Source organism: Carcharhinus amblyrhynchos, chromosome 26, assembly GCF_965287045.1.
Source record: "Carcharhinus amblyrhynchos chromosome 26, sCarAmb.v2.hapA, whole genome shotgun sequence".
In the NCBI taxonomy this organism is placed as follows: Eukaryota; Metazoa; Chordata; class Chondrichthyes; order Carcharhiniformes; family Carcharhinidae; genus Carcharhinus; species Carcharhinus amblyrhynchos.
Genome location: NC_137349.1, coordinates 38,024,462 through 38,049,388, shown reverse-complemented (window position 1 = coordinate 38,049,388; position 24,927 = coordinate 38,024,462). Strand labels below are relative to the sequence as shown.

The window sequence follows — 24,927 nt, the reverse complement described above, 5'->3', positions numbered from 1 at the left end:
CTGTGTCAGGGTGCAGGGTGTGGGTGTCTGTGTGTCAGGGGCAGGGTGTGGGTGTCTGTGTGTCGGGGGCAGGGTGTGGGTGTCTGTGTGTCGGGGGCAGGGTGTGGGTGTCTGTGTGTCAGGGGCAGGGTGTGGGTGTCTGTGTGACAGGGGGCAGGGTGTGGGTGTCTGTGTGTCGGGGGCAGGGTGTGGGTGTCTGTGTGTCAGGGTGCAGGGTGTGGGTGTCTCTGTGTCAGGGGCAGGGTGTGGGTGTCTGTGTGTCAGGGGCTGGGTGTGGGCGTCTGTGTGTCAGGGGCAGGGTGTGGGTGTCTGTGTGTCAGGGGCAGGGTGTGGGTGTCTGTGTGTCAGGGTGCAGGGTGTGGGTGTCTGTGTGTCAGGGGCTGGGTGTGGGTGTCTGTGTGTCAGGGGCAGGGTGTGGGTGTCTGTGTGTCAGGGGCAGGGTGTGGGTGTCTGTGTGTCAGGGGCTGGGTGTGGGTGTCTGTGTGTCAGGGGCAGGGTGTGGGTGTCTGTGTGTCAGGGGCTGGGTGTGGGTGTCTGTGTGTCAGGGGCAGGGTGTGGGTGTCTGTGTGTCAGGGGCTGGGTGTGGGTGTCAGTGTGTCAGGGGCAGGGTGTGGGTGTCTGTGTGTCAGGGGCAGGGTGTGGGTGTCTCTGTGACAGGGGGCAGGGTGTGGGTGTCTGTGTGTCAGGGTGCAGGGTGTGGGTGTCTGTGTGTCAGGGGCAGGGTGTGGGTGTCTGTGTGTCAGGGGCAGGGTGTGGGTGTCTCTGTGTCAGGGGCAGGGTGTGGGTGTCTCTGTGACAGGGGGCAGGGTGTGGGTGTCTGTGTGTCAGGGTGCAGGGTGTGGGTGTCTGTGTGTCAGGGGGCAGGGTGTGGGTGTCTCTGTGACAGGAGGCAGGGTGTGGGTGTCTGTGTGTCAGGGGCAGGGTGTGGGTGTCTGTGTGACAGGGGGCAGGGTGTGGGTGTCTGTGTGACAGGGGGCAGGGTGTGGGTGTCTGTGTGTCAGGGGCAGGGTGTGGGTGTCTGTGTGTCAGGGGGCAGGGTGTGGGTGTCTGTGTGTCAGGGGCAGGGTGTGGGTGTCTGTGTGACAGGGGGCAGGGTGTGGGTGTCTATGTGTCAGGGTGCAGGGTGTGGGTGTCTCTGTGTCAGGGGCAGGGTGTGGGTGTCTGTGTGTCAGGGGCAGGGTGTGGGTGTCTCTGTGTCAGGGGGCAGGGTGTGGGTGTCTGTGTGTCAGGGGCAGGGTGTGGGTGTCTGTGTGTCAGGGGCAGGGTGTGGGTGTCTCTGTGTCAGGGTACAGGGTGTGGGTGTCTGTGTGTCAGGGTGCAGGGTGTGGGTGTCTGTGTGTCAGGGGCAGGGTGTGGGTGTCTGTGTGTCAGGGGCAGGGTGTGGGTGTCTGTGTGTCAGGGGCAGGGTGTGGGTGTCTCTGTGTCAGGGGCAGGGTGTGGGTGTCTGTGTGTCAGGGTGCAGGGTGTGGGTGTCTGTGTGTCAGGGTGCAGGGTGTGGGTGTCTGTGTGTCAGGGGCTGGGTGTGGGTGTCTGTGTTTCAGGGGCAGGGTGTGGGTGTCTGTGTGTCAGGGGCAGGGTGTGGGTGTCTGTGTATCAGGGTGCAGGGTGTGGGTGTCTCTGTGTGTCAGGGGGCAGGGTGTGGGTGTCTGTGTGTCGGGGGCAGGGTGTGGGTGTCTGTGTGTCAGGGTGCAGGGTGTGGGTGTCTGTGTGTCAGGGTGCAGGGTGTGGGTGTCTGTGTGTCAGGGGCTGGGTGTGGGTGTCTCTGTGTCAGGGGCAGGGTGTGGGTGTCTCTGTGTCAGGGTGCAGGGTGTGGGTGTCTGTGTGTCAGGGTGCAGGGTGTGGGTGTCTGTGTGTCAGGGTGCAGGGTGTGGGTGTCTGTGTGTCAGGGTGCAGGGTGTGGGTGTCTGTGTGTCAGGGTGCAGGGTGTGGGTGTCTCTGTGTCAGGGGCAGGGTGTGGGTGTCTGTGTGTCAGGGTGCAGGGTGTGGGTGTCTGTGTGTCAGGGTGCAGGGTGTGGGTGTCTCTGTGTCAGGGGGCAGGGTGTGGGTGTCTGTGTGTCAGGGTGCAGGGTGTGGGTGTCTGTGTGTCAGGGGCAGGGTGTGGGTGTCTGTGTGTCAGGGTGCAGGGTGTGGGTGTCTGTGTGTCAGGGTGCAGGGTGTGGGTGTCTGTGTGTCAGGGGCAGGGTGTGGGTGTCTGTGTGTCAGGGTGCAGGGTGTGGGTGTCTGTGTGTCAGGGTGCAGGGTGTGGGTGTCTGTGTGTCAGGGTGCAGGGTGTGGGTGTCTGTGTGTCAGGGGCAGGGTGTGGGTGTCTGTGTGTCAGGGTGCAGGGTGTGGGTGTCTGTGTGTCAGGGTGCAGGGTGTGGGTGTCTGTGTGTCAGGGTGCAGGGTGTGGGTGTCTGTGTGTCAGGGGCAGGGTGTGGGTGTCTGTGTGTCAGGGTGCAGGGTGTGGGTGTCTCTGTGTCAGGGTGCAGGGTGTGGGTGTCTCTGTGTCAGGGGCAGGGTGTGGGTGTCTGTGTGTCAGGGGCAGGGTGTGGGTGTTTGTGTGTCAGGGGCAGGGTGTGGGTGTCTGTGTGTCAGGGTGCAGGGTGTGGGTGTCTGTGTGTCAGGGTGCAGGGTGTGGGTGTCTGTGTGTCAGGGGGCAGGGTGTGGGTGTCTGTGTGTCAGGGTGCAGGGTGTGGGTGTCTCTGTATCAGGGGCAGGGTGTGGGTGTCTCTGTGTCAGGGGCAGGGTGTGGGTGTCTGTGTGTCAGGGTGCAGGGTGTGGGTGTCTCTGTATCAGGGGCAGGGTGTGGGTGTCTGTGTGTCAGGGGCAGGGTGTGGGTGTCTCTGTGTCAGGGTGCAGGGTGTGGGTGTCTGTGTGTCAGGGTGCAGGGTGTGGGTGTCTGTGTGTCAGGGTGCAGGGTGTGGGTGTCTCTGTGTCAGGGTGCAGGGTGTTGGTGTCTCTGTGTCAGGGGCAGGGTGTGGGTGTCTGTGTGTCAGGGGCAGGGTGTGGGTGTCTGTGTGTCAGGGTGCAGGGTGTGGGTGTCTGTGTGTCAGGGTGCAGGGTGTGGGTTTCTCTGTGTCAGGGTGCAGGGTGTGGGTGTCTGTGTGTCGGGGGCAGGGTGTGGGTGTCTGTGTGTCAGGGTGCAGGGTGTGGGTGTCTGTGTGTCGGGGGCAGGGTGTGGGTGTCTGTGTGTCAGGGGGCAGGGTGTGGGTGTCTCTGTGTCTGGGGCAGGGTGTGGGTGTCTGTGTGTCAGGGGCAGGGTGTGGGTGTCTGTGTGTCAGGGGCAGGGTGTGGGTGTCTGTGTGTCAGGGTGCAGGGTGTGGGTGTCTGTGTGTCAGGGGCAGGGTGTGGGTGTCTGTGTGTCAGGGGCAGGGTGTGGGTGTCTGTGTGTCAGGGGCAGGGTGTGGGTGTCTGTGTGTCAGGGGCAGGGTGTGGGTGTCTGTGTGTCAGGGTGCAGGGTGTGGGTGTCTGTGTGTCAGGGGCAGGGTGTGGGTGTCTGTGTGTCAGGGGGCAGGGTGTGGGTGTCTCTGTGTCAGGGTGCAGGGTGTGGGTGTCTGTGTGTCAGGGGCAGGGTGTGGGTGTCTGTGTGTCAGGGGCAGGGTGTGGGTGTCTGTGTGTCAGGGGCAGGGTGTGGGTGTCTGTGTGTCAGGGGCAGGGTGTGGGTGTCTGTGTGTCAGGGGCAGGGTGTGGGTGTCTGTGTGTCAGGGGGCAGGGTGTGGGTGTCTGTGTGTCGGGGGGCAGGGTGTGGGTGTCTGTGTGTCAGGGGGCAGGGTATGGGTGTCTGTGTGTCAGGGTGCAGGGTGTGGGTGTCTCTGTGTCAGGGGCAGGGTGTGGGTGTCTGTGTGTCAGGGGGCAGGGTGTGGGTGTCTGTGTGTCAGGGGGCAGGGTGTGGGTGTCTGTGTGTCAGGGGGCAGGGTGTGGGTGTCTGTGGGTCAGGGGCAGGGTGTGGGTGTCTGTGTGTCAGGGGGCAGGGTGTGGGTGTCTGTGTGTCAGGGGGCAGGGTGTGGGTGTCTCTGTGTCAGGGGCAGGGTGTGGGTGTCTGTGTGTCAGGGGGCAGGGTGTGGGTGTCTCTGTGTCAGGCGCAGGGTGTGGGTGTCTGTGTGTCAGGGGGCAGGGTGTGGGTGTCTGTGTGTCAGGGTGCAGGGTGTGGGTGTCTCTGTGTCAGGGGCAGGGTGTGGGTGTCTGTGTGTCAGGGTGCAGGGTGTGGGTGTCTCTGTGTCAGGGGCAGGGTGTGGGTGTCTGTGTGTCAGGGGGCAGGGTGTGGGTGTCTGTGGGTCAGGGGCAGGGTGTGGGTGTCTGTGTGTCAGGGGGCAGGGTGTGGGTGTCTGTGTGTCAGGGGGCAGGGTGTGGGTGTCTCTGTGTCAGGGGCAGGGTGTGGGTGTCTGTGTGTCAGGGTGCAGGGTGTGGGTGTCTGTGTGTCGGGGGCAGGGTGTGGGTGTCTGTGTGTCAGGGTGCAGGGTGTGGGTGTCTCTGTGTCAGGGGCAGGGTGTGGGTGTCTGTGTGTCAGGGGGCAGGGTGTGGGTGTCTGTGTGTCAGGGTGCAGGGTGTGGGTGTCTGTGTGTCGGGGGCAGGGTGTGGGTGTCTGTGTGTCAGGGGCAGGGTGTGGGTGTCTTTGTGTCGGGGGCAGGGTGTGGGTGTCTGTGGGTCAGGGTGCAGGGTGTGGGTGTCTGTGTGAAAGGGGGCAGGTGTGGGTGTCTGTGTGTCGGGGGCAGGGTGTGGGTGTCTGAGGGTCAGGGGCAGGGTGTGGGTGTCTGTGTGTCAGGGGCAGGGTGTGGGTGTCTGTGGGTCAGGGGCAGGGTGTGGGTGTCTCTGTGTCAGGGTGCAGGGTGTGGGTGTCTGTGTGTCAGGGGCAGGGTGTGGGTGTCTCTGTGTCAGGGGCAGGGTGTGGGTGTCTGTGGGTCAGGGGCAGGGTGTGGGTGTCTGTGTGTCAGGGGCAGGGTGTGGGTGTCTGTGTGTCAGGGGCAGGGTGTGGGTGTCTGTGGGTCAGGGGCAGGGTGTGGGTGTCTCTGTGTCAGGGGGCAGGGTGTGGGTGTCTGTGTGTCAGGGGCAGGGTGTGGGTGTCTGTGTGTCAGGGGCAGGGTGTGGGTGTCTGTGGGTCAGGGGCAGGGTGTGGGTGTCTCTGTGTCAGGGGGCAGGGTGTGGGTGTCTGTGTGTCAGGGGCAGGGTGTGGGTGTCTGTGGGTCAGGGGCAGGGTGTGGGTGTCTGTGTGTCAGGGTGCAGGGTGTGGGTGTCTGTGTGTCAGGGTGCAGGGTGTGGGTGTCTGTGTGTCAGCGTGTGGGTGTCTGTGTGTCAGGGGCAGGGTGTGGGTGTCTCTGTGTCAGGGTGCAGGGTGTGGGTGTCTGTGTGTCAGGGGGCAGGGTGTGGGTGTCTGTGTGTCAGGGGCAGGGTGTGGGTGTCTGTGTGTCAGGGGGCAGGGTGTGGGTGTCTGTGTGTCAGGGGGCAGGGTGTGGGTGTCTGTGTGTCAGGGGCAGGGTGTGGGTGTCTGTGTGTCAGGGGGCAGGGTGTGGGTGTCTGTGTGTCAGGGGGCAGGGTGTGGGTGTCTCTGTGTCGGGGGCAGGGTGTGGGTGTCTGTGTGTCAGGGGGCAGGGTGTGGGTGTCTGTGTGTCAGGGGCAGGGTGTGGGTGTCTGTGTGTCAGGGTGTGGGTGTCTGTGTGTCAGGGGCAGGGTGTGGGTGTCTGTGTGTCAGGGTGTGGGTGTCTGTGTGTCAGGGGCAGGGTGTGGGTGTCTGTGTGTCAGGGGGCAGGGTGTGGGTGTCTGTGTGTCAGGGGCAGGGTGTGGGTGTCTGTGTGTCAGGGGGCAGGGTGTGGGTGTCTGTGGGTCAGGGGCAGGGTGTGGGTGTCTCTGTGTCAGGATGCGGGGTGTGGGTGTCTGTGTGTCAGGGGCAGGATGCGGGGTTCTGTGTGACAAGGTTTTCCTAGTATTTTTTCTTAGTGTTGTTGTATTTATTTGCCCATTTTTTGACCCTTGATTATTTAGTATTTTAAGATGTTGTTAGTGTTTTCTATCATGAAGACTGATGCAAAATATCTGCCATTTCCTGGTTCACCATTTTCATTTCCCAGTCTCATTCACTAAAGGGGCTACATTCGCAATGGTATCTGCCTTCCTTTTTACATAATTAAAGAAGATCTGACAGCCTGTTTTTATATTACTTACTAGTTTACTCTCATAGTTTATCTTCTTCCTCTTTATTATTTTTTGGCCGTAGAATTATAGAATCCCTACAGTGCAATAGGGGACTATTCAGTCCGTCTGCACCAACCACAATGTGCAGACTCCACACAGACAGAGACCCAAGCTGGGAATCGAACCCGGGACCATGGTACTGTGAGGTAGCATTGCTAACCACTGTGTCACCATCCCACCCATCTTTTGCTGGTTTATAAAACTTTCCAAAATCCCCTGGTTTGGCACTAATCTTTGCCACATTGTATGTTTATTTCTTTCAGTTTAAAACTATCCTTAACATCTTTGGTTAACCACATTTATGCCCTGATTTATGATTGATTTATGCCCTTTTCTAGAACCTTTCTTCCTCACAGGGATATAACGTTTTTGTGACTCATGAATTATTTTCGTTAATAATACCATTCCTGATCTACCGTCTGTTCTGCTTAACTCCTTTCCCAGTCCACTCCAGCCAACTCTGCCCCACCTTCCTCTGTAACTACCTGTATTTAAGATTAGCACAGTTATTTCCCATTTTGGTTCCTGCTCCAAATGCCATTCCCTAAACACTGACTCTATCACACTCCCTGACAATCACCCGAAATGTTCTCTGTATGATCACTCTCCCACCCATCTCCCCCCTCCCCCCACATCTTCACCTGGCACACTTCACCCTCTGATTTTAGCTTCTCAGCTGACTGGCCATTCATATTTTCCATTCTCTCTATGGGCTGCCATTAGCAGCCTTTCCCCTTGTTTCCGTGGCTATGACTCATCTTTCATTACCTCCCCCTACAGTATAAATATCTCCCATTTTCTCTGCCTTTTCATGTTGACAAAGAGACATCTGGACTTAAAATGTCAGCTCTTTTCTCTCCTTACAGATGCTGCCAGACCTGCTGAGATTTTCCAGCATTTTCTCTTCTGCTTTCAGATTCCAGCATCCGCACTAATTTGCTTTTATCCAGTGTTTAACTCACTGCCATTTCTCTCCCAGGAATGCCCACCCTGAAGAAGTAATACTCTTAAGAAGAACATAAGAAATAGGAGCAGGAGTCGGCCATCTAGCCCTTCGAGCCTGCCCCGCCATTCAATAAGATCATGGCTGATCTGTCGTGGCTCAGTTCCACTTTCCCGCTTTCTCCCCATAACCCTTAATTCCCCTGTCTATCAGAAACCTATCTACCCGTGACTTAAATATATTTAGCGAGGTAGCCTCCACCACTTAAATGGGCAGAGAATTCCAGAGATTCACCACCCTTTGAGTGAAGAAGTTCCTCCTCAACTCCGATCTAAATTGCCCCCCCTCTTATCTTGAGGCTGTGCCCTCTAGTCCTGCTATCCTTTCTAAGCAGGAAGAATCTCTCTACCTCTACCCTATCCATCCCCTTCATTATCTTATAAGTCTCTATAAGATCCTCCCTCATCCTTCTAAACTCCAACGAGTACAGACCCAGTCTATTCAAACTCTCCTCATAGGCTAACCCCCTCCAACACGATTTCCGTGTGTGTCTCCCCCTTTCTACCTTCACTGCTTTCCATCTCTCTCTTAGTGTTGGACAGAGTACTTACCAATACTCGCTTCCACAGCCACATTCCCTTCCTCAGTGACTGTCTTTGTCTCTGACTTAACCCAGGTGGATTTCAACTCAAATTCCGTCCCACAGGTAACTTCCAGAGTTACAGGTACCTCTAGGATATACAACATTCTTCCAACTGATGTTCTCGCCACACTCAGTGCCACGCACCGCCACATGAAACACTCGACATCGCTCTCCAGCAACACTGCCTTACTCTCTGTCAAAGCTGTCCCTGTCCCCAGCTTCATTTCATCCTTCGTATCCTCCGATACTGTCAATGGAACATTGGCCAGCTTAATTTTTCTGCCCCCCAACCCCCTGCCTCGCCCATTCTAACCTCTCTCCTTCCGAACTTTCCTCCCTTCACTCTCCCAGGTCCAAACCCTGACATTGTCATCAAACCTGCTGACAAAGGGGGTGCTGTAGTCACCTGGCGTACTGACCTCTACCTCGCAGAGACTGAGCACCAACTCTCAGATACTTCTCCTACCTCCCCCTGGAGCATGACCACACCACTGAACATCAAGCCATTATCTCCAACACCGTCACAGACCTTACTTCCTCTGGATGCCTTCACTCCACAACTTCATAGATCTCCAACCTGCTTCTACCTACTTCCCAAAATCCACAGAAAGGACTGACCTGCTAGGCCCATTGTGTCAGCTCCTGCCCCCCCTGAACTTATTTCCTCTGACCTTGATTCCATCCTCAGTCTCCTGGTCCATTCCCTCCCCACTTACATCCGGGATTCCTCTCATGCCCTGCGTTACATTGACAGCTTCCAATCCGCAGGCCCTAACCCCCTCATATTCACCATGGATGTGCAATCTCTCTACACCTCCATCCCACACCAGGATGGCCTGGGAGCTCTTTGATTCTTTCTTGAAAAGAGGCCTGAACAATTCCCGTCCATCACTGCTTTCCTCCGTCTGGCTGAACTCGTTCTATCTCTCAACAACCTCTCCTTTAACTCATCCCACTTTCTCCAAATTAGAGGTTTAGCAATGGTACCCGCATAGCTACACTTGTCTTTTTATGGGGTATGTGGAACATTCCTTGTACCAGGTCTACCCAGATCCCCTCCCTGGTACTTCGATGACTATTTTGGTTCTCGTCCAGATCTGGAAAAATTCATCAACTTTGCTTCCAGTTTCCACCCCTCTATTGCCTTCACCTTGTCCATCTCGATCACTTCCCTTCCCTTCCTTGACCTTTCTGTCTCCATTTCCGGCAATAGTCTATCTACCAATATCCATTACAAACCCACTGAGTCCCACAGCTATCTGGACTACAGCTCTTCACACCCTACATCCTGTAAGGACTCCATCCCTTTCTCTCAGCTCCTTCACCTCTGTTAGGTTTGTTCCGATGATGCCACTTTCCAAAGTGCTGTTAGCAATATGTGTTCCTTATTCCTCATCTGGGGATTCCCATCTACAGATGTCAGCAAGGCCCTCAACAGCATGCAGTCCATCTCCCGCATCCCACCCTCATTCCCTCCCCTCCCTCCCAGAACAAGGGTAGAGTCCCCCTTGTTCTCAGATTTCACCCCACCAGCCTCCCGTATGCAAAGCATGATCCTCTGCCATTTTCGCCAACTCCAGCGTGATGCCACCACCAAAAACACCTTCCCCTCACTCCTTCTGTTGGCATTCTGCAGAGACTGTTCCCTCTGGGATAATCTATCCACTCCTCCACTATACCCAACACCTCTCCCATTACTTATAGCACCTCCCCACGCAATCGCAAAAGGTCTAACACCTGTCCCTTTATCTCTTCCATGCTCACCATCCAAGGTCCGAAACATTCATTCCGAGTTAAGCAGTGTTTCACTTGCACCTCTTTCAGTTTGGTTTATTGCATTCTCTGCTCCCAATGCGGTCTCCTCGATATCGGAGAGACCAAGCGTAGACTGGGTGATCGCTTTGCTGAGCACATTCCGTCTGTGCGCAGTCAGGACCCTGAGCTTCCTGGTTGCTTGCCATTGTAACACATGATCTTGTTCCCATGTCTGTCCTTGGCCTGCTGTAATGTTCCAGTGAAGCTTAACGCAAACTGGAGGAATGCATCTCATCATCCAGCTAGGTGCTCTATGCCACTTCGACCCCTCTGTTTTCATTTCATTTCATTTTTAACTATTCTCTACCTTTTATTTCTTCATTATCTTTCTTTATTTTTCTTTCTCCTCCTCCACTCCCCCCCTTTTTAATCCCTCTTTTCTCCCCCTTTCCCCCTTTACTCAATTTTATTTCTCTCCTATCCATCTCCCCCCTCCCACAAAATCTTCCTCTGGTTTCAGTTTCTCTTCCGTTTGGCCATTCACTCCCTTTATTCTCTCTCTGGACTGCCATTAGCAGCCTTTTCCCTTGTTTCTGTGGCTATGACTCATCTTTCATTCCCTCACTCTGCAGTATAAATATCTCCCACTTTCTATGCCTTTTGTACACTCTGATTTCTCTTGATCCTATAAATATTTTTGTTTTGACACAGGGTCATCTGGACTCGAAACGTCAGCTCTTTTCTCTCCTTACAGATGCCGTCAGACCTGCTGAGATTTTCCAGCATTTTCTCTTTTGGTACCTAAGATGAAACCTCAGCGTTCACAATCTTGCTGTCATATTTGACTCCAAGGTAAACTTCCAACCACGTACTGACGCCACACTAGGACCACTCATTTCCACCTCCAGAACACCTCCCAATCTCACCCCGTCTCAACTCACCAACTGCTGAGACCCTCATCCAAGCCTTTGTTACCCCGCTAACCTTCACAATTCCAATGCACTCCTGGCTGCTCTCCTATATTCTACACTCCGTAAACTCGAGGTTTTCCAAATTTCTGCCATTCATAGAATCATAGATTTCCTACAGTGCGCAAAGAGGCCATTCAGCCCACTGAGCCTGCACCGACAACAATCCTACCCAGGCTCCATCCCCTAACCCCACATACTCACCCTGCTAATCTCCTTGACATTAGAAGGTAATTTAGCATGGCCAATTAACCTAAACTGCACATTTTTGGACTGTGGGAGGAAACCAGAGCACCCAGAGGAAACCCACGCAGACACGGGCAGAATGTGCAGACTCTGCACAGGCCGGAATTGAACCCGGGCCCTTGGCGCTGTGAGGCAGTTGTGCTAACCACTGTGCCACCGTGCTGCCCACGTGCTGCCCATGTTTTTGCCTGTTCCTATCCCAATTTGCAACAAGACCTGTTCCTCCCATCGCTCCGTGCTCCCGATTAATCAATGTTGTCTCTCCCTTGTGCCCCAATCCCCCCATGTCCTGATTTTTCCTTGTCCCTATAATCCAGTCCAACCCACACCCCTCCAAGATATCTGCACTCCACTAGTTCTTGAACATCCTTGATTTCCACCACTAGGAGCTGTGCCTTCAGTTACATCAGACCCAAAGTCTGGAATTCTGCACCCCTCCCCATCCCACCCATACCCCTCCCCCCCCACCTGACCCATCCCCACCCACCCCCCTACACTCTTATCTATACCTCTCCACCTCACTTTCCCCCTTTAAAACACTCCTCAAGAACTATCTGTGACCAAGCTTTCGAACTTCTGATCAAACATCTCCTTATCTGTTCTATTTTTGTTTGGGACAGAGAAGAAATAGGCAAACTGTACTTCTTCCCAACTGTCCATAAGCAAAAGGTGTTTTGCATTATTTTTAAAGTAAGATGTGATGAGTTTTCCCAAATCTTCAGTTTGTGTGATCGAATTTACTAATAACTCACAGCAAACACACATTATGATTAACTCAGAGGGTTAGTTTTATTCATGTTCAAAACCAACGGGGAGGAGTGTCCACAACTTCCCACTCCATGACACACACACACACACACATGCAAACACACACACACATACAAACACGCAAACACACACTCACACACACAAACATGCAAACTCACACACACGTAAACATGCAAACACAAACACACACAAACACACACACAAACAGACACACACTCACACACACAAACATGCAAACACACACACACGTAAACATGCAAACACACACACACGTAAACATGCAAACACAAACACGCAAACACACACGCACACACACACACTCAAACACACACGCGCACGCAAACACAAATACGCAAACACACACACACGTAAACACGCAAACACACAAACATGCAAACACACACACGTAAACACGCAAACACACACACACACACACACACACACACAAGGTAAGGTGAGAATAGGGTAAGTGGTTGGGAGATGGAGGGGGAGATAGTGAAAGGAGTTTTACGAGTATAGACAGTAATAGTGCAAGAACAACAGAAATTATTTGATTTCCAGTATCTGAGTTCAGACCCAATGATTTTCAGGTTGGATACGACAGCACAGAAATTCTGCAGGTGGATGAAGGGGTTCATTGTGGATCAGTCGCTTGGCAGGCATCGATCAGAGAGACTTTTAAGATCATGCTGGCTTCAAGGAGTTGAGCGATGGTAGATGGTATTTGACTGCTGGCTCAGCCGGCTACGAGAGTCATTTCCGGTCAATATTAAAACAGTAGTCTATCTACGTGGCCAGAGCTGTAGTGATGAAATGATCCAAAAGACCAGAGTCTTGGGTTATGTGACATGGTTCATTAATGGTTAATCACAGCTTATTAAGTTAAAGTTTGTTTGTTAGTCACAAGGAAGGCTTACATTAACACTACAATGAAGTTACTGTGAAATTCCCCAAGTCGCTACAGCCTAGCAACTGTTTGGGTCAATGCATCTAACCAGCACGTCTTTCAGTATGTTGGAGGAAACCGGAGCACCCAGAGGGAACCCACGCAGGCAGGGGGAGAGCATGCAGACTCCACTCAAACAGTGACCCAAGCCAGGAATTGAACCCAGGTCCCTGGCACTGTAAGGCAGCAGTGCTAACCACTGTGCTAACATGCTGCCCAATGTGTGCTTCTGGCCAGAATTCCATTGCCTGCCCAATTTCCTCAGTGACCCCCTGTTGAAATGGGCCTGGACGGTTGCAGGTGTGAGGTGAGCTAATAACAGCTCTGCAGCCAAAATGAGTTTCAATCTCTCTCTTCTGCAGTAGTTCCGATTGGTGAGCCAGTTCATCTCTATTGCCTCTGTTTTTGTTGATCGCACAGGATGAGAGAGGAATTCTTTTGCTCTTGTAAGACCTGATCATAGCTCCCAGAACAAAGAGCCAGTCCTGTGCTCATGTGACTAGTAGCAGCCATCCTTTTTCGCTCAAAACAAAGTCCATTTTCCAAACATGACAAAAGAATAAAATTGTGGATTTATTTTCATGTTGAATGGACCCAGCATTTTTTTAATCATTCCCCTATGAGGCACCTTGAAACATTTGCTTACATTAAAGGTACTATGTAAATACAAGTTGTTGCATTTTATTCTTAAGTCAGATCTCATACTTTTCATAGAACCATAGAAAATTACAGCTCAGAAACAGGCCTTTTGGCCCTTCTTGTCTGTGCTGAACCATTTTTTGCCTAGTCCCACTGACCTGCACTTGGACCATATCCCTCCACACCCCTCTCATCCATGAACCCGTCCAAGTTTTTCTTAAATGTTAAATGTGACCCCGCATTTACCACTTTATCCGGCAGCTCATTCCACACTCCCACCACTCTCTGCATGAAGAATCCCCCCTAATATTCCCTTTAAACTTTTCCCCTTTCACCCTTAACCCATGCCCTCTGGTTTATTTCTCTCCCCTAGCCTCAGTGGAAAAAGCCTGCTTGCATTCACTCTATCTATACCCATCAAAATCTTATATACCGCTATCAAATCTCCCCTCATTCTTCTACGCTCCAGGGAATAAAGTCCTAACCTATTCAATCTCTCTCTGTAACTCAGCTTCTCAAGTCCCGGCAACATCCTTGTGAACCTTCTCTGCACTCTTTCAACCTTATTTACATAAGAAACATAAGAAATAGGAGCAGGAGTAGGCCATCTAACCCCTCGAGCCTGCCCCGCCATTCAATAAGATCATGGCTGATCTGTCGTGGCTCAGTTCCACATTCCCGCCCTCTCCCCATAACCCTTAATCCCCTCTCTTATCAAAAACCCATCAACCCGCTTCTTAAAAATATTGAGCAAGGCAGCCTCCACCACTTCAACGGGCAGAGAATTCCAGAGATTCACCACCCTTTGAGTGAAGAAGTTCCTCCTCAACTCTGTTCTAAACCGCCCCCCCTTTATCCTGAGGCTGTGCCCCCTAGTCCTACTGTCCTTTCTGAGCGGGAAGAGCCTCTCCACCTCTATCCTATCCATCCCATTCAACATCTTATACGCCTCAATGAGATCTCCCCTCATTCTTCTAAACTCTAACGAGTACAAGCCTAGTTTATTCAGCCTCTCCTCATAGCTCAACCCCCTCAACTCCGGTATCAGCCTAGTAAACCTCCTCTGCACTCCCTCCAAGGCCAAAATATCCTTGCGTAAGTACGGCGCCCAAAACTGCACACAGTACTCCAGCTGCGGCCTCACCAGTGCCCTGTACAGTTGCAGCAAGACCTCCCTACTTTTATATTCAATCCCCCTCGCTATGAAGGCCAGCATCCCATTAGCCTTCCTGACCACCTGCTGCACCTGCAGGCTGGGTTTTTGCGACTCATGCACAAGGACCCCGAGGTCCCTCTGCACCGTCGCGTGCTGCAGTTTTTCGCCACATAAGTAATAGTCCTTCCTACCATTATTCCTACCAAAGTGGACAACCTCACATTTGCCAACATTAAATTCCATTTGCCAGTTCCTGGCCCATTCACCCAGCCTATCTAGATCCTTCTGCAGACTCTCCACACCCTCCGCACAATTTGCCATTCCACCAATCTTGGTGTCATCAGCAAATTTCGACACCATACACTCGGTTCCCTCCTCCAGATCATCTATATAAATGGTAAATAGCTGAGGCCCCAGCACCGACCCCTGGAGCACTCCACTAGTCACCAACTGCCAATCCGAATAGCACCCATTGACCCCCACTCTCTGCCTCCTATTTGACAGCCAATCCTCTATCCATGCTAACACCCTACCCCCAACTCCATGTCCCCTGACCTTCTGTAATAACCTCTTGTGCGGCACCTTGTCAAACGCCTTCTGAAAATCAAGAAACACCACATCCACCGGCTCTCCTCTATCCTCCGCCCTAGACACATCCTCATAGAACTCCAATAAATTCGTCAGACACAACTTCCCCTTAACGAAACCGTGCTGCGTCTGCTTACATCCTCCCTGCAACTAGGTGACCAAAACTGTATACAATACTCTAAATTTGGCACCAATGCCTTATACAACCTTACTATAACACTCCAACTTTTATACTCGATACTCCGATTTATGAAGGCATTAAATGAATCACCGATCTTTATATGCAGTGATTTAGACAAAGTTTCTAAAGCAAAACATATTCATTATGGGATTGGACGAGTTAGTACATTTGGTTATCCGTTGGGGCTAATTTTCGGAGCTATTCCTAACTACAATTTTTATGAGCTCCAATCATGCATTTTACAATTTCCTAACAGAGTTTAGGTATTCTTTATTGCTTCCTGGAAATGAACTCATTACCAAAATAGATCAGTTTTACATCACTCCATTGAAGTCAAAATGTTATTACACCTGAACAACAACTTGTCTGACTCATGGCCGGAATTCAGTTACCCTGCTGCCTACTAAAACAGCAGTGAGACCCCGTATCCCAGTGTGATAGTGTCAAGCTGTGATGGCTGATGTGTGATGGCTGTCTATCGTTCACACGGGTAATGCGAGGAAGGACATCTTCATGCAAAAGGTGTGTAAATCTGGAACTCTCTCTCTCCCCCAAAAGCTGTTGAGGATGGGGGCCGACCGAAAATTTCAAACTGCGAGTTTTCTACCCATGACAAAACTTTAGCCATCGGAAACACTGGGGTTGATTCTCCCGCACTGTCGTGCTAATATTTTAGCTCAGTGGGGTAGGGGAATCTCACATCTGGCTATGTACAGGATTCAGGCATATGTTCCCACTGTGCACCTAGCTTCCAGCACTGGATTTCCAGCACCATTGTTTGGAAACCAGCAGGAACGCCAAATAGCTTAACATCTTATTTTAATGTTATTTTAATGTGTTTAGTGAGCCGGGTACTTAATTCTCCAGGTCTGCTAGCCTCTCCCACCCTGCCAGGAGTATTTCATTCAGGAGGGGTTCAAACTGGCCCTCCACTTGCGGAGAACTAGCGGGGTGATCCTGCTGGAGTGAAGTGGGGGGCAATTAGGGGCCCCCAGGGGATCGGATGGCAGACTCGGGTTATGGGCACCCTGGGAGTGCCAGCCTATGCCCCCGGCACTGTCCAAGGGGCAAAGTTCCCATGCCCGGGAGCACCTAAGCAATGCCCACCAAACATGGGGCAGTGCCAAGAGGGTGGGGCCTACTGGGGGCAGTGCCCGCTGGAGAAGAGCCTAGGGGATGATTGGTGGGGGGTGGGGAGCCCCGCCGCCCACTCTGCATTGGGATCATCCAGGAGGAGGGAGGCTAGCGATTGGGGCAGGCTAGGGGGTGGGGGGCATTCTGCCAAGGTGGGGGGAGGGGGCGGTCAGCTGAGGGGGGTGGTCTGCCTGCAGCGGGCATCATCACTGCTGGGGGAGGGGGGTTGCTGCAGATTGGGCAATCCAGGACTGGAGGTTGGGGGGGGGTGGTGGTGGGTTGGGGGAAGGGAGGGTTTTGGGGCTGGCCCACAGATGGGCCATGGGGAGGCTGGGGGTCAGCACTGCGGGTGTCTCGGACTGCCCAGCTTTTCCAGAATGAACAGGTTCCACCCCCTGAAACCTAATGATGTTCACGCTGGTGGCCTCTGCAGTCATGATGTGGAGATGCCGGCGTTGGACTGGGGTAAACACAGTAAGAAGCCTCACAACACCTGAGTCCAACCAGTTTATTTGATAGTAATCTCACAAGCTTTCGGAAACACTGTTCCTTTGTCAGGTGTGTTGAAGGAACACTGTTTCCAAAAGCCTCTGCAGTTCACAGAGTGTGGGAGATTCTAGACTGAACTCCCACTGAAAAAAAGCACTGGATTACTCCAGTTCTCCTGCAATTTCGCACTTAAAACTTTTTTTGGGAGGGTTCGACCCACTAACTCTGCTTCCCTCTCCAGGTGCTGTCTGAGTACTTCCAGCATTTTCTGTTTTTGTTTCCAATTTCCAGTATTTTACATTTCTGATGATAGATATTTGTCGAAGAAGGATAGAATCATAGAATCGCTACAGTGCAGAAGAGGCCATTCGGCCCATCGAGTCTGCACCGACACTCTGACACAGTATCTTAGTAAGAAGTCTGACAACACCAGGTTTAAGTCCAACCGATTTATTTGATAGTAAACTCACAAGCTTTTGGGGTTTCCCTGTTCATCAGGTGAATGTACTGTCTGGAGACAACACACATCTCTTTAACCTGGGCGTAATGCTCCTTTCCACTCACATTGTCGGCCACTTTAAGACTTGAATTGCAGGTTAGTTGTTAAGACTCGTATTCTAATCAGTAATCTGTAAACTGTCTGTGCTTTATATGCTCTGTCTGAGGCCAGAACTCTCCATTCATCTGACGAAGAGGGAAACCTCGAAAGCTTGTGAGTTTACTGTCAAATAAATCAGTTGGACTTAAACCTGGTGTTGTCAGACTTCTTACTGTGTTTACCCCAGTCCAACGCCGGCACCTCCACATCATGCCAGTATCTTACCCAATCCCTCCTCCTGCCCTATCCCCACACATTTCCTAATCCATCTAACCTACACACCCTCAGACACTAAGGGTAATATAGCACGGCCAGTCCACCTAATCCGCACATCTTTGTGATGCAGGTGGAAACTGGAGTGCCTGGAGGAAACCCATGCAGACATGGGGAGAATGTGCAAACTGCACACAGACAGTGACCCAAGGCTGGGATTGAGCCTGGATCCCTGGCGCTGTGAGGCAGCAGTGCTAACCACTGTGCCACCCACAATTAAGATCTGTGTAAACAAAAGCAGGTAAATTGGGTTGAGCTGTAAATCAACCATGATCTAATTAAATGATGAAAGGTTAAATAGCTTCCTCCTGTGTTTCCACCTGATTCTGCTGGACTTTATTTGGACCTATACCTGGAGCTGTGTATCTCAGGGAGTAAAGCTAGCTGACTATTCATAGTGACCAATAATACTTAGTTACAATTCAAATCGCAGAACCCAATACATTGCTTTCTAAAATACATGTGTGCACTGATGTAACACCCTCAGAATGTAACTGATTTAAAAAGGTGCTCCAGTGAGATAGAATCCCTGCAGTGCAGAAGGAGGCCATTCAGCCCATCGAGTCTGTTGCAACTCTCTGACAGGGTTACTTACCCAGGCCCTCGCCCCTGTAACCCCACACATGGCGAATTCATCTAATCTACACATCTTTGGACACTAAGAGGCAATTTAGCAGGGTCAACCGCCTAACCTACATATCTTTGGACACTAAGGGACAATTTAGCATAGCCAATTCCCCTAACCTGCACATCTTGGGACACCAAGCGGCAATTTGGCATAGTGATTCTCCTTAACCTGCACATCTTTTGACACTAAGAGACAATTTAAGATAGCCAGTCCCCCTAATCTGCATATCTTTGGACACTAAGAGGCAATTTAACACAGCAAATCCCCCTAATCTGCACATCTTTGGACACTAAGAGGCAATTTAGCATAGCCAAATCCCCCTAATCTGCACATCTTTGGACACTAAGAGGCAATTTAGCATAGCCAAATCCTCCTAATCTGCACATTTTTGGACACTAAGGGGAAATTTACCATGGCCAATCCCCCTAACCTGCACATCTTTGGACACTAAGGGAAAATCTATTATGGGCAATCCAACTAACCTATGTATCTTTGGACATTCAGGGGCAATTTAACATGGTCAATCCCCCTGACCTGCACATCTTTGGACTGTGGGAGAAACACCTGGAAGAAATGCACACAGATACTGGGAGAACATGCAGACTCCACACAGACAATGACCCAAGCCGGGAATTGAACCCAGGTCCTGGGTGCTGTGAGGCAGCAGCGCTAACCACTGTGCCACCGTGCTGCCAACTGAATATAGACATTGAGCCGAGTGAGAGATTAAAACAGAAAAGTTGGTCACGGGGTGAACTTTTACAGAGGGACTTAAAGATAGGAAGGTGGAAAGCCAGAGGAATTTCAGAGTGTGTTTCAAGGGAATGGGGGCCCAGATACCTGATGTTGGGACATAGGGGACAGGATATCAGGAAGCCAGAGTCAGAGACAAGAACGGTTTGTGTGTGATGGTTGTCACAGGCTTTAGAATTAGCAGCAGGTGATTTAATCCCGAATCTGCCAACAAACAGTGCGATTCAGGCTGACAACACCACATAGGGTAAGGCCGTGATGTCCAAGACACATTCCCTGCTTGGGATTAATATTCAGCTGAAAAGATCTCACAGGTCAGGTTACCATCTCACCCAAAGGGCAGCTGACATGCTCAGTACTGGAACGTCAGGCTTGATTATAAACTCAACCCATTAGACTTCAAGAAGAAACACAGAGGCCAACGCTGGTTTCAGCTGGTACCCTAGGCAATCGCATTGCGATAATGATTCCCATTCAGGGAGTAAACATAGGGATGTCAGGTCAGAGTCATTTTTTTAGACTAGCATTCAACTTCCTTCAAAAGCCTGACGGAATATGAAGTATTTGATATATGATGGCGTTGTGAAACAGCGCACGCTGCCAATAAAATCTCACCAAGCCTCACATTAATGATCTCTTCTGGGCATTCTTTTCAGCCAATGGCACCATCACAGACAGAGGGGAGACTTCTTTCTACATCCTCTGCATAAGTTAAATAACAATTCAATCAAAACCCAGCTCCGCTATAATGAGCCGAGTTCTACAAAACCCTGCAGTGGGCACTGAGATAATTATAAGACTATAATTTAAACAAGTCTGCTGGAACAAGGAGACTTGTGGTTAACCTTGCTCAAACAGCTAAGGTACCAGAGCCAATAGTTAATACATTGCTTGTTACTCAAATTCTCTTGCACTGTGCAAAAACACACCTTCTCTTAGCTGTATTCTTTCAGCCAATTCCACATCTTTCAATGTCTGAGGATATTTGTGTAAGAATTTATTTACTGGTGTCCATTTACTAAAGACTACAGAAAATAGTGACCTGGATTTTCTAATAAGTGTCAAAGCAATAAATGTGCCTCGAAGAAAGCTGCCCACAAAGATCGAGCCATTACCATGGTACGGATCCCCCCCTTTTCCTGCCATTAATTTGAATCTGGTGTCAAGTCAAGGGGATCTCCAGCAACAATGATCAAGCACAGTAAGTAGCCAATCACATTGAAGAATTCTCACAGACTGCAAACTAGGAAGTAAAATATACAAATTATTCTTAAGCTATACGGAGGGTGAAATGAACTTGTACCACATACAATAAAAGTTAAAATATCATAAACAAACTTTAAAAATACATTTATCATATTGTAAGTCAATGAGTGCATTTTTTATCAGAGTTAAAAGCATTGATTTTTACACATATTTATTTAGCTTTTCAATGCCAGAGAGGTTGTACATTGGTAGTTATGCCTTCCATTCCAATGCTCTTCCCACACCTAATGGTGCACCAAAGCAAACTTTTGACTTTTGATATGGTTAGTCATTCCTGGAAACGATCGCTAGCCTGTCGCCAGAGGCTTATAGCTTTTCCTGCCAACAATTGGCATGCTAGAAGGGTTTGCATGTTGACACTAAATCAGCTTGGCTACATTTGCCCATCAACTACTGGGGTGGGACTAAAACCTGAAGCTTCTGGCTCAAAGGCAGGAACACTGCACCAAAAGACTTCCACAGTTATAAATTAGTATGCTGTTTAACACTCAATTATACTTCATCAACAAGGCGGATCTTTTTCAGAATATTTTACAGCCATCTTCCAGTGGAAGTTCTCACCCATTCAGTGATTCTTAAAGATTGCCATGTATGGGGACATCAACAGCTCTCCCTGTGGAGGAAGGAATGAATCACTGACAGTAACCGGTCTGGATTTCTCTGTTTAACTGCGTGCATGCAGACGCCAAACATTCACTGTCAATTTCACACAGTAAATGATAGCAAACCTTGTCATTAAAGCTACAGAATCATTACTTGTCTGAAAGCACAAATGAAAGTAACTGGTACAATTACATGATTTTTCTAACACAACGAAAGTTGCAAAAGCATTTCAGATACAAATACAATGTATTACAAGACATTAAACATGTCCCTCTTTTTTTTTAAGAACTAAAAGACAAGTGCACCAACCACTGGACTTCTACTTGAAGATGTAACAGAGTCTCAGTAATTCATTGTATGTATTGAAGGGAAACTATACAAGGGAGAAAGAAATTGGAAAGCGTGCTGGTATGGAGTAGGAGGGGAGAATAAGGGGATCGGGGGTTATGGGGAAAAGACAGGAGAATGGGGATGAGAAAAATATCAGCCATGATTGAATGGTGGAGCAGACTCAATGGGCCAAGTGGCCTAATTCTGCTCCTATGTCTTATGGTCTTAATGGTATTTACCCACGGAGCCCTATCATTTCTCCCTGTGCTGTACGTCCTTATCTTCAACGCTTGGAGATTCCGACTCGCTCCTCATTTTGACATGGAGATGATCACCGGCATCTGCATTTTCCTGCTGGGTGCCAGGCTCGACAGCAAGGGACGGATCTGCCGGACGGGAGTCACTTTCAGCAGCAACTCCTGGAGGGCCGCGCGGAACTCCCTTCTCATTAGGCAGTACAGGATGGGGTTGAGGCAGCTGTTGCTGTGAGCGAGGCAGACTGTGATGGGGAAGACGTAAGCCTGGGTGGTGTAGAAGGCGCCAGTGAAATTGACCACGTTCAGCTTGATGAAGGCACTCCAGACGGTGATGGCTTGGTTCGGCAGCCAGCAGATGAAGAAGGACAGCACGACGATGGTGACCGACTTGGTGACCTTGGACAACCTCTTTGGGTTGCTGCTGCTCATTTCCTTCCGGCTTACAAAGCGGAGCAACAGGATGTAGCAAACCGAGATGATGATCAACGGTAGGATAAAGCCGGCCAATACCTTCAAGAGCTTGTAGAGCCCTAACCAAAACTGGGGGTCGTCGTGAATGTCGGGGAACTTGACAATGCACAGCTCTTCGTCAGTCAACACGAGCGTGGTGGAATAGATGGCGTGGGGGAGGGTCGCAACGCCAGCCGCCATCCAGATGGAGAGGCAGATGAGCTTGTCCGAGTAGCTCGCTGAATGCTCCCTCATCTTTAGTGCTTGGGTCACGGAGCAGTATCTGGTGATGCTCATGGCGGTCAGGAAGAAAACGCTGGCGTACATGTTCATCACCGTCACCGAGGACACCACTTTACACATGACTTTACCGAAGGGCCAACTGAAGTCCATGGCAGTGTCCACGGCCCAGAAAGGCAAGGTCAGCACAAACTGCAGATCCGTCACTGCCAAGCCCATCACCAGGATAGTCATGGTGGACTTTTTCTTTGAGTATCTGGACTGGAGAAGGTAGAGGACCAAGAGATTGCCCACCAGGCCCAAAGCACACACCAGAAAGTAGACAATGGAGATCAGGATCCTGGTCACTTTAAATCTATCGCCGTGTCCCTCAGTGTCAGGGAAAATTAACAGTTTCAGGAAATCCTCCAGCGAGTGATTGGTTTGATTAAATGAGAAAGACAAGTCATCATGGAGTGAGCAGCAGTTCAGGGCAGGCATTCTGGGATCTTCCTGCATTCACTTCTTCCTTCAATTTTCTCGGGCAGTTTAGATGACAGGTGACGTCAGGGTGGCAACAGACATTTCTGACCCTCCCTGGGATTCCTTCCTCTGTGCTCTGTGATCACTCTACTGCTCTCTATTTCCCAGTTAGTCTCTTGACCTCTCTCACTCTAATCCACTCTCTCCTTCTCTGTCACTTTCTGTCCCCTTCTCAATCTCTTATTACTCTCTCCCTCAGTCTCCAATCTTTCTCAGCCTCTCCTCTCCTCTCTGACCCTCCTCTACTCCCTCACTTTGACCCTCACTTCCCCACTGTTATCCTCTTTTCATCACACTTTGCTGCCCCTCTCTCCTTCACTCCCCCTGTTCCCTCTCTCACCTTTGTCCCTCTCTCACTCTCTCTCAGATCCCTCTCTCCTTCACCTTCTGCCAGCCTCTCCCCCTCTCTCTTTCTCTCTCTCTCTACTTCACTCTCTGCTCCCCCTTCTCTCCCTCACTCTATTGCCCCTCTCTCTCTCCCTCGGCTCCCCTCTCTCCTGCTCCTCTTTCTTTGATCCCTCCCTTTCCCTCTCCCTCACTTTCTGCCCCCTCTCTCTGTGTCGCCTCTCCCACTCCCTGGCCCCTCTCACCTGTTCTCTCTCTCTGTCCGTCTCGGTAGCTCTTTCGGTAAATTTCTTGGCTTCTTGTGAGTCGCCGAGAGCTTTTGAACAGCTCCTTAAGTGGAGCACGTCACCAAGCATCATCCGAATGAGTAAAGAGCAGTGAGGTGAGCTCAGAGTGGGGAATGGGAGCCCAGAGACGGCAGACCTGACGCTGGTTTGTGTGTAGAATTTTCCAAAGTAACATTACCCCTGCAGAAAGACAACGGGAAACTTTGAAGGAAAGATTTAGCAGGGAGAAAATCGATTTTGCAGCGCAATTGACAAGTGTAGTGGTCAGTTCCACCACGGCACGGTAGCACAGTGGGTTAGCACTGTTGCTTCACAGCTCTAGGGTCCTGGGTTCGACTCCTGGCTTGGGTCACTGTCTGTGTGGAGTTTGTACATTCTCCTCGTGTCTGTGTGGGTTTCCTCCTACAGTCCAAAGATGTGTGGGTTAGGTTGATTGGCTGTGCTAAGAAATTGTCCGGGGATGCATAAGTTAGAGGGATCAGTGGTTAAAATATGTGGGGGTAGGGCCTGGATGGGATTGTGTTTGGTGTGGGCTTAATGCACTGTAGGGTTCTATGATTATCACAGTCTCTGCGATGATACTGATGATGGTAAATGCATTATTGGCCAGAACAGGTTGGGTGGTATTTGCACGCAATTTTAATTGAAGTTTTACCCATTTAGAGGGACGATGTCTTTAATGTAACTGATTGGTGAAATTTACCAACTCTCTCCAGACATGTCAGTTGTGAATGAGTGATTAAAGTTTGTGAATGAAATACCAGACCCACCATGCAATATCGGGGAGGGTTGGGGGGGAATGAATCATTTGCCCCTGTTCAGGGTATTCCTGTTGATCTTGCTCCTGGAGTTGCTGCCGTAAAAATGATCGACTTAGTTCCCAGTGTCAGAAATATTTGAGGGATTTGTTTTCTCTGCTCGGGGAAAAAAAGACCAGACACACTGGTCCACAAAATACTGAAATGCTGAACACTACTCCAGGCAGGGGTCCCAATATCGGGGGGTTAAATGGATTCCATGGAGCTGTTTAAAGATAGAGTGAGGATTTGATTTATTATTGTCACGTGTATTGGGATATAGTGAAAAGTATTGCTTCTTGCGTGCTATACACACACAAAGCATACCGTTCACAGAGTACATAGGGGAAATGGAAAGGAAAGGGTGCAGGATGTAGTGTTGCAGCCATAACACTACAAGGGTGCAGAGAAAGGTCATTTTAATCTAAGGGTAGGTCCATTCAAAAGTCTAATGGCAGCAGGGAAGATGTTGGTCTTGAGTTGTTTGTGACATGCAATCTTTTGTATCTTTTTCCCAAGGAATGGTGGAAGAGTGTCCAAGGTGCGTAGGAGGGTCCTTGATTATGCTTTTCCGAGGCAGTGGGAAGTGTAGACGGAGTCAGTAGATGGAGTCCTATAGGAGGGACTGGGCTTTGTTCACAACCCTCCATAGTTTCTTACGGGTCTTGGGCAGAGCAAGGAGCCCATACCAAGCTGTGATACAACCAGAAAGAATGTTTTCTATGGTGCATCTGTAAACAAAGAACAGCACAGCACAGGAAACAGGCCCTTTGGCCCTACAAGCCCGTGCTGCCCCACTCAAGGCCCTCGTCGCTCGTCGACGCTCCCGTCCACCTCCAGTGGAACTCCACAATAAAGGGGGTGGAAATTTAGGGAATTATATGTGCACCAGATTAAGGGAGATCCAATTCAGGAACAATTTATTGACACCAATCAGCCTAAAAAGCACGTTTTTGG

At 50.7% G+C, this 24,927-nt stretch overlaps 1 protein-coding gene across 1 annotated transcript; it reads right to left on the bottom strand.

The window, feature by feature from the left end:
• Positions 1–21,383: 21,383 nt before the first annotated feature.
• LOC145358634 (relaxin-3 receptor 1-like) lies at positions 21,384–22,517 on the bottom strand. The gene has a single exon (XM_080212847.1). It carries the CDS (start codon positions 22,515–22,517, stop codon positions 21,384–21,386), a length of 1,134 nt encoding a protein of 377 aa, XP_080068973.1.
• Between the last annotated feature and the right edge of the window lie 2,410 nt (positions 22,518–24,927).